The following is an 8,491-nucleotide window of genomic DNA, read 5'->3' as shown; positions in this document are numbered from 1 at the left end:
CTTGGTGTCAAATGCAGCTCGTGGTTTAGTTTGTGCATGAAATGGATCATAAGCAGAGGAGCTTTACACCCACTCCTGCCCTGTGGTAACACACACACACACACACACACACACACACACACACACACACACACACACACACACACACACACATTACTGCTCCGTGTTGTGGCTTTCTGTTGTCGTGGAGTGAATCTACGGCAGAAATGAAGCTTTGCATTAAATTAGCTTGTATTAGGGAACAGACATCAGAGCTGAGTCGTTCATGTGGTTAAATCTTCCTCCAGTGTAAAGGTCTGTGTCCATGTGTAGTGTGATTATAGATTATAGATCAGCTCTAGCTTCTATATTAATACTGTGAAAGTATCAAAGCCTCAGTCCACAGAGAAATGCACACAGCCTGTATTCAGAAACTGAGCCTTAAAACCAGCCGTCAGGACTTCTGGAACTTTGTGATGTCACAACGATGCAGTCACCAAGCCCCGCTCATATACAGGTTTAACGTACCAGTGAAATGTAATGTGATTTTCCAGTTGTGATCTCTGCTGTGTAGAACCGTCTACACCGATCCGATCTGTACAGACACATCCAAGCTAACGTGCTAACATGCTAACGCCTCCTCACCACTCCTCTTCTGTCAAGCTGTGACCTTTAACTTGCAAAGGTCTGGGGCTTATGGGAAATGGTGTTCATCAGAGGCAGCTTAAAAACCAGAAACGTTAACAAAACCTGAGACGGTCAACCTGAAAACAAAATGGCTGCTGCTCTGACTGTTGCCATGGAGACTTACAGACTACAGTTCTTATGTAAACACACAAACCATCTGTCTGTATGATCTGAATGAGACTCTATGACTCACCGTTACACGTGCAGCGGGAGGTGCGGTGGAAGCGCGGCGAGACGAAGCTGACCCGTGGCGTGCTGTATGTGGCCAGGTTGTGTGAGTCCAGGATGATGCTCTGCTCACACTGCGCCCCGCGACACTCCAGCCCCGAACAGTTCTTATCCAAGATGGCTGACACCCTGAGAACCTCCTCCAGCTGCCGCCGCGACGCGCTCAGCTTCTGGGTGAGGTAGGCTGCCTTGTAGTAGCCGCCTCCAGCTGTTTCCACGGCAACAAGCATGTCCAGCTGTTGCGTCCCGCCCACCGGCTGCAGACTTAGCAGGTGCAGAGCATCCTGCTGCTGCGACGCCGCGGCTTGCTGCAGAACCTTTAACACGCTCTTCAGGTGCAGCGCCACAAAGTCCTGAGGCGCCACGCTCTCGAAGCGCACCGTCACCGCCTCGCGCAGCATCTCCGGCGTCGCCTGCTCCACATGCACACTCACTGGCACAGGCACGGCAAAGCGGCCATCACTGACGCTGGCGTTGAGGGAATACCTTCCGGCGTCCAGCCCTCCCAGGGCGATGATCTTCCCATCACGAGGGCTGATCTTAAAGAGACTGCGCTGGGCTGGGGGGGCGTGGCCAAAGGTCAGCGCGTCATATGGGTCAGCGTCGGTGGCGTGCAGCTGGCCAATCACACCGCCAGGAAACTCGTCCTCCATTGTGATGATGTGAACCTCCAGTGGTAACGCCACAGGCCGGTGAAGGCTCTCCTCAATCACCCTGACTGTCAGCATGGAGGTGGAGGAGAGGCGGGGCTTCCCCGAGTCCATCACCTAGAAGGGGAGGGGGAGGAGGGGGGAGGGGAGGGGGAGGAGAGGGTAAATTATCTGGAAGTTAACTAAAGGCCGATCACAGCCAAGCATCTGGTTTCCTCAGGTCCAGGAAACTTTATTTAAAACTTACTTAAAAGAACAATTACAGCAGAGCAACAGTGAATTGTTTCTGCTGATAAATTCAACTTTATCTTTGTTAGTATGATGTTTGTGTTCTAGTCTCAGTTTGTAGCTTTCATAACTTTACTTTTTATTTCCACCATTCAAAGACACTTCTAATGAACCTGTCTCATGAGACACGGCTTGTTTTGTCTCATTTTATATTTTTATTGAGAACGTCTGGAGATGCATGAAATTTTGTTGAATAGCCGTGAAATGACAAATAAAGTTATTCTCTTCTCTTCTATTTATTGTATTGTAGAAACATGAGAAGGATTTTTATACTAAAAACAGTAATTCAGGAAGATTCCCACTGGACACTTAAAGCTCCAGCTGCTGAAACCTCTGTTATCTCTGAACTGTGTAATAAATATTTCCAGTACAACAGACTGTGGGTGTGTCCTCTCACTGTGCAGCTGCTTTAACCTGAACAACAGATCTATGTCAGAGGGTTTACAGACATTATACACAGTGAACGAGCTCTGGCTGTTTCTGGTACTGACTGTCATTGTGAACAGTTTATTACACTTGTTGTTCTTTATGTGTTAAAGCTGATGGTGAACAGCTGTTTGACCTCACCTGTATCTGGATGACGTATTCAGTAGCCAGGTCCCTCCTGAACACCTGATTGGCCACCAGAGTCCCGTCCTTCTCCAGCACGAACTCTCCGCCTTCGTTTCCTGACAGGATGCGAAAGTCGAAGGGCGGGCCGTTGTGGGAGGAGTCCTGATCGATGACTGACAGCTGCAGGATGCTGGTGCCGATTGGTTTGTTTTCCTGGGGGGAGGAGACACCATGAGAGAGACCTGCCTGTGTTCACGGCACTTCATGATGTTTCAGGTGATGATGATATATTTAAAGGAAAGTTTATTTACACATTTGATACACAAAGTCAAGTCACAGTGATTTACATACTGCTTTACAGGAGCTATTTGTTTAGCTACTACATAGCTAACGTTAGCATTAGCAGCTGTTTACTAACCAGAGCTTCAGCCATCATTACAACACAAGAGGTAATAATATGTCTGAGCAACTATGTCTTCAGCTACAGTGACTCGGTACTGGAAAGTGAGGCTAGTGGCTAGCGGGTTAGCATGCTAATTTTATTTTAAGTCAACACTGGTGTTTGTGTCCACCTCTGGAGACAGCTGCTGGAATGAAGCTTGATGCTGAACTCACAATGTTTGAGTAAATAGCTCCTAACGCTAATGCTAATGTTAGCTATGTAGCAATAGCAAAACTCATAAATATCTCCTTTAATGACATTAAAAAGCAAAATAAAAGAATATATTAAAATGTATTATTTTTCAGTAGTCTCCATGTCATGTGACCCAGGGACTCCAAACCAATGCCATATATAACTACACTGTCTTATTTGTCCATAGTTGTAATTTCCAGTGTGTCTCCCCCCCCCGTGTTGTCAGAGAACTTCCTGTCAGTCATCAGGTTTACCTGTATGACGGTGGTGAGGTTGGCGGGGGAGAAGGTGGGCGGGTTGTCGTTGATGTCAGAGATGTCTATGTTCACCATGACGGTGGACGACATGGGGGGGGTCCCACTGTCCAGAGCTCTGAGGGCCAGAGAGAAGCTGGGAACCTGGAGGACAGACACAGTGACGACACATGAACCATGAAGACACAGGGGCTGTGACATCACAGGGGCTGTGACATCACAGGGGCTGTGACGTCACAGGGTCTGTGATGTCACAGGAAGTGTCTGAAGGCATGAAAGGAAGTGCAGTTTATTAGTGGACCCCCGTGCTTTTCTGTAAAAAGAGTGTGTGTGAGACACCTCCAGTGGAAGGTGTCAGGTTTATGTGATGTTGCTGGTATGATGTCACTATGACATCATCAGGTCTTTTCTCTGCGAGCTGCATCATGTGTGAAAAACAGACGAGACGCCGAATCTCTAGATTATGTGACGTAGCCGTGAGACAAACGTTAACACTCCTTACCCACGCACGCACGCACGCACACGCACGCACGCACGCACACGCACACACACGCACACGCACGCGCACGCACGCACACGCACGCACGCACACGCACACACACACACACACACACACACACACACACACACACACACACACAGAAGCTGCTGCAGGGTACTTTTCTGTTTCTCCATGTTGCTTTATAATAAAGAGCTAATGAAGCAGCAGCAACACAGACAAATAAACAGCTATGACCTGCTTAGGGTGGGGGGGGGGGGCTGTATGGAAATGAGGAGGAAACACACACACCTGAGTATTAATGCATAGACACATGGACAGACACATCAGCATCTCTCTCACACACACACACACACACACACACACACACACACACACACACACACACACACACACACACACACAGGAAGCTGCTGCTCTCTGTGTGATAACCCCAAACAGACTTTCATCAGCCTGAAGCTTTGATCCCCCACACACCCCTGCTCTCTCTTTCTGAGCGTGCTCAGAAGGCTCATCGACCGCACTCATGAATACTTTATGATAGGAATATGAACGTTTGTGAAGTCTTCAAGCACTGCAGAGAAGAGGAGGAAGAAGAGGGAGAGGATGAGGAAGAAGGGTGAGAAAACAGCTTGGGGGTGGGGGGTGGGGGGGTGTCTGTTCGCAGGTCTTCACTCTGAGCAAACACTGTTCATCCCTTTGTGGAAACGTCATGACAACGACACCAACAGACACATGACACAGGAGCGAAGGAGGGAAACATCTACTGAGTAACACAGAGAGGCTGGACTTTAATACTGCCAGTTATAACAGAGAGAGAGTTAGCATTAGCACAACCGCTAACACTGTGTCAGCCACTGCCAGTAACAAGCTAACGAACAACATAAACAAATAAGAGATGCTAACTACGCTAACAGTCCTGAAAAGATACTAAGACACTATTCAGACTCCTCCTCTGAGTCTGGGTCTGACTGAGTCTCTCTGATGTTTCCTCCTCTCACCATCTTCATGCTCTCTGCTCTTTCACCTGTCCACCTGGAGCCAGCGGGTGGTGGGCGGGGCTCCAGGCCTGATCTGGATTTCTCAACCAGGAAGTGAGAGGAGATGAAAACCATGTGAAACTACATATGATTTTTACAGTTTAAAACATAGGAGGGACTTTAACATACTTTATATGTCAAATTATATTTAATATTGACCTTATATCTGTTCTGCTGCTCATTGATCAAAACTGACTGTGACTGAGCTGCTGATGCTTTTGAAACTCCTTATTTCTAAGCTGTGTGTGTGTGTGTGTGTGTGTGTGTGTCCCCTCACCGTCTCACGGTCCAGTTGCTTGTTGACCTTGATGACTCCACTGAGCGGGTCAATGAAGAACTGGTTGTCTCGGTCTCCACTGACGATGGAGTAGAGGATGGCTCCGTTCAGCTGACTGTCCACGTCCTCTGCTACCAGCTGCACACACACACACACACACACACACAACACACACACACACACACACACACACACACACACAGGAAGCTGCTGCTCTCTGTGTGATAACCCCAAACAGACTTTCATCAGCCTGAAGCTTTGATCCCCCACACACCCCTGCTCTCTCTTTCTGAGCGTGCTCAGAAGGCTCATCGACCGCACTCATGAATACTTTATGATAGGAATATGAACGTTTGTGAAGTCTTCAAGCACTGCAGAGAAGAGGAGGAAGAAGAGGGAGAGGATGAGGAAGAAGGGTGAGAAAACAGCTTGGGGGTGGGGGGTGGGGGGGTGTCTGTTCGCAGGTCTTCACTCTGAGCAAACACTGTTCATCCCTTTGTGGAAACGTCATGACAACGACACCAACAGACACATGACACAGGAGCGAAGGAGGGAAACATCTACTGAGTAACACAGAGAGGCTGGACTTTAATACTGCCAGTTATAACAGAGAGAGAGTTAGCATTAGCACAACCGCTAACACTGTGTCAGCCACTGCCAGTAACAAGCTAACGAACAACATAAACAAATAAGAGATGCTAACTACGCTAACAGTCCTGAAAAGATACTAAGACACTATTCAGACTCCTCCTCTGAGTCTGGGTCTGACTGAGTCTCTCTGATGTTTCCTCCTCTCACCATCTTCATGCTCTCTGCTCTTTCACCTGTCCACCTGGAGCCAGCGGGTGGTGGGCGGGGCTCCAGGCCTGATCTGGATTTCTCAACCAGGAAGTGAGAGGAGATGAAAACCATGTGAAACTACATATGATTTTTACAGTTTAAAACATAGGAGGGACTTTAACATACTTTACATGTCAAATTATATTTAATATTGACCTTATATCTGTTCTGCTGCTCATTGATCAAAACTGACTGTGACTGAGCTGCTGATGCTTTTGAAACTCCTTATTTCTAAGCTGTGTGTGTGTGTGTGTGTGTGTGTGTGTCCCCTCACCGTCTCACGGTCCAGTTGCTTGTTGACCTTGATGACTCCACTGAGCGGGTCAATGAAGAACTGGTTGTCTCGGTCTCCACTGACGATGGAGTAGAGGATGGCTCCGTTCAGCTGACTGTCCACGTCCTCTGCTACCAGCTGCACACACACACACACACACACACACACACACACACACACACACACACACACACACACACACACACACACACACACACATAGTGAGTGAATCTTTAAATTTTTTATTCTGACCATTTGTTCTTCTTCTGTTCTTCATAAATTAAACAAACTGGAGGAAACAGTTTTCATCCACAGATCATTAGTTGTTAATTTATTAATAATTGACCTAATATGAACCTTTTACCAAACTGTACCGACCCAAACACAAACAGTGTGTGTGTTCAGGCCCCAGAATACTCCCGGACCTGATGGATTAACACAATAACCATTAACAGTAATCAGCCTGAACACACCCTCGTTACATGGAGAGCAGGTTGTAGATCTGCTGACTGGTGATGACTAAGAATCAGGTGAACAAACTGATTTCCAGAATATAATGAAAGACATTATTTATTTAAACAGCAGGTCACTGACTGTTGTTATAATATCATCTTTCTTAAAGTAAAAACACATTATATTTTTATCTCAAGAAAAATGATATTACACCTGTTTTAAACTGAAACTTTATTCTAGAGTCTAGAAGAAAATATTAACAAACTGAATAATCACATTCTATTTGAACTGAATACTGTTTGCCGTAGCCCGGTCCTGAATCTGGACTTACCTGGACTACAGACTCTCCAATGGTGGCGTCCTCTGACACCACGGCGCTGTAGAGGTCTCGGCTGAACATGGGCGCGTTGTCGTTGACGTCTGTCAGGTTTATGTTGACTGTAGTGATGGCGCTCAGTGGCGGCGTGCCACCGTCACGAGCCTCCACCGTCAGGAAGTAGTCCCTGCAGGTCTCGTAGTCCAGAACCTGGGCAACTAGAATGGCACCTGAGGAAGGTGTGGGGCAGGGGGGGCGGGTGGAGAGGATCATGTCACCATGTACATTATTGTGATGAAGATGATGAAGATGAGCTGGTTGGTGCAGAGGTGTGGTTCTCACCGGTCAGCGGGTGGATGTGGAACTTCCCGTGCTCGTTTCCTGACCGGATGCTGTAGGTGATCTCGGCGTTGGTGCCGATGTCCTTGCTGGCGGCGTAAACCCTCAGAACCTCAGTGCCCACCCCCACGTCCTCCGGCACGGTCGCCAGCTGATCGCGGCGCTCGAACACGGGCGGGTTGTCGTTGATGTCCAGCACGGTGATGGTGACGTTGACCAGCGAGGAGAGAGGCAGCGGTGAGCCCTGGTCAGAGGCTCGCACCGTTATCTGATACGCCGGCTGGACCTCGCGGTCCAGGACGCGCTCCAGCGCCACGATGCCCGAGGACTTATCGATGGAGAAGGAACCTCCCGCAGAGTCGACAAGGGAGTAGACCACCGCCCGACCCGGACCTGCTGCAGAACCAGAGGAGAGTCAGCGACACGAGTGACGTCCAAAGACACACAATGAGCCGCGTGGAGAGCGGCGTCTGAAGCTCCGCTGCCAGCAGCTGTGAGCAGGCGCAGCAATACTAGTGATATTACTGGTAATACTGGTAATACTTGTAGTAATACTAGTGATACTAGTGATACTACTGGTAATACTTGTAGTAACACTAGTAATACTACTAGTAATACTTGTAGTAATACTAGTAATACTAGTAATCCTAGTAATACTTGTAGTAACACTAGTAATACTACTAGTAATACTTGTAGTAATACTAGTAATACTAGTAATCCTAGTAATACTTGTAGTAACACTAGTAATACTACTAGTAATACTTGTAGTAATACTAGTAATACTAGTAATCCTAGTAATACTTGTAGTAACACTAGTAATACTACTAGTAATATTTGTAGTAATACTAGTAATCCTAGTAATCCTAGTAATACTTGTAGTAACACTAGTAGTACTAGCAGCAGTGTCACCTTCATCGGGGTCGATGGCCTGGATGCGGGTCAGCAGGGCCTTGGTGGCCGTGTCCTCGTAGACGCTGGCGGTGTACTGGGACAGGGTGAAGATGGGGGGGTTGTCATTCACGTCGGTCACAGTGAGTCGAACCTCAGCGTGGCACCACCTCCCGCCGCCATCAGTTGCCTGGGCAACTAGACGGTAGCCGGGCGTCACCTCATGGTCCAGAATCACAGACGACTTCACCTCACCTGGACAGGAAAGAGACATGAGAGATGGAGTGAGAGAG

General features: G+C 47.9%; 1 protein-coding gene across 4 annotated transcripts in view; it reads right to left on the bottom strand.

Moving 5' to 3' along the window:
- fat3a (FAT atypical cadherin 3a) overlaps positions 1–8,491 on the bottom strand; it is a 136,091-nt gene that overhangs the window by 17,823 nt on the left and 109,777 nt on the right. For 3 of the 4 annotated variants that reach the window (XM_056373702.1, XM_056373701.1, XM_056373703.1), the window contains 4 exons: positions 8,220–8,453; positions 7,314–7,706; positions 6,987–7,201; positions 6,089–6,340 (listed from right to left, as the gene is read on the bottom strand). In XM_056373702.1, coding sequence (XP_056229677.1) covers positions 6,104–6,340; positions 6,987–7,201; positions 7,314–7,706; positions 8,220–8,453 — 1,079 coding nt within the window. In that variant the 3' untranslated portion in view covers positions 6,089–6,103. Of the gene's footprint in view, positions 1–859; positions 1,662–2,399; positions 2,598–3,272; positions 3,417–6,088; positions 6,341–6,986; positions 7,202–7,313; positions 7,707–8,219; positions 8,454–8,491 lie in introns of those variants that run through there. The other variant, XM_056373704.1, reaches the window with a different exon arrangement.

This window comes from Seriola aureovittata, chromosome 4, assembly GCF_021018895.1.
Source record: "Seriola aureovittata isolate HTS-2021-v1 ecotype China chromosome 4, ASM2101889v1, whole genome shotgun sequence".
Lineage (NCBI taxonomy): Eukaryota > Metazoa > Chordata > Actinopteri > Carangiformes > Carangidae > Seriola > Seriola aureovittata.
This window is presented reverse-complemented; position numbering and strand designations above follow the sequence as displayed.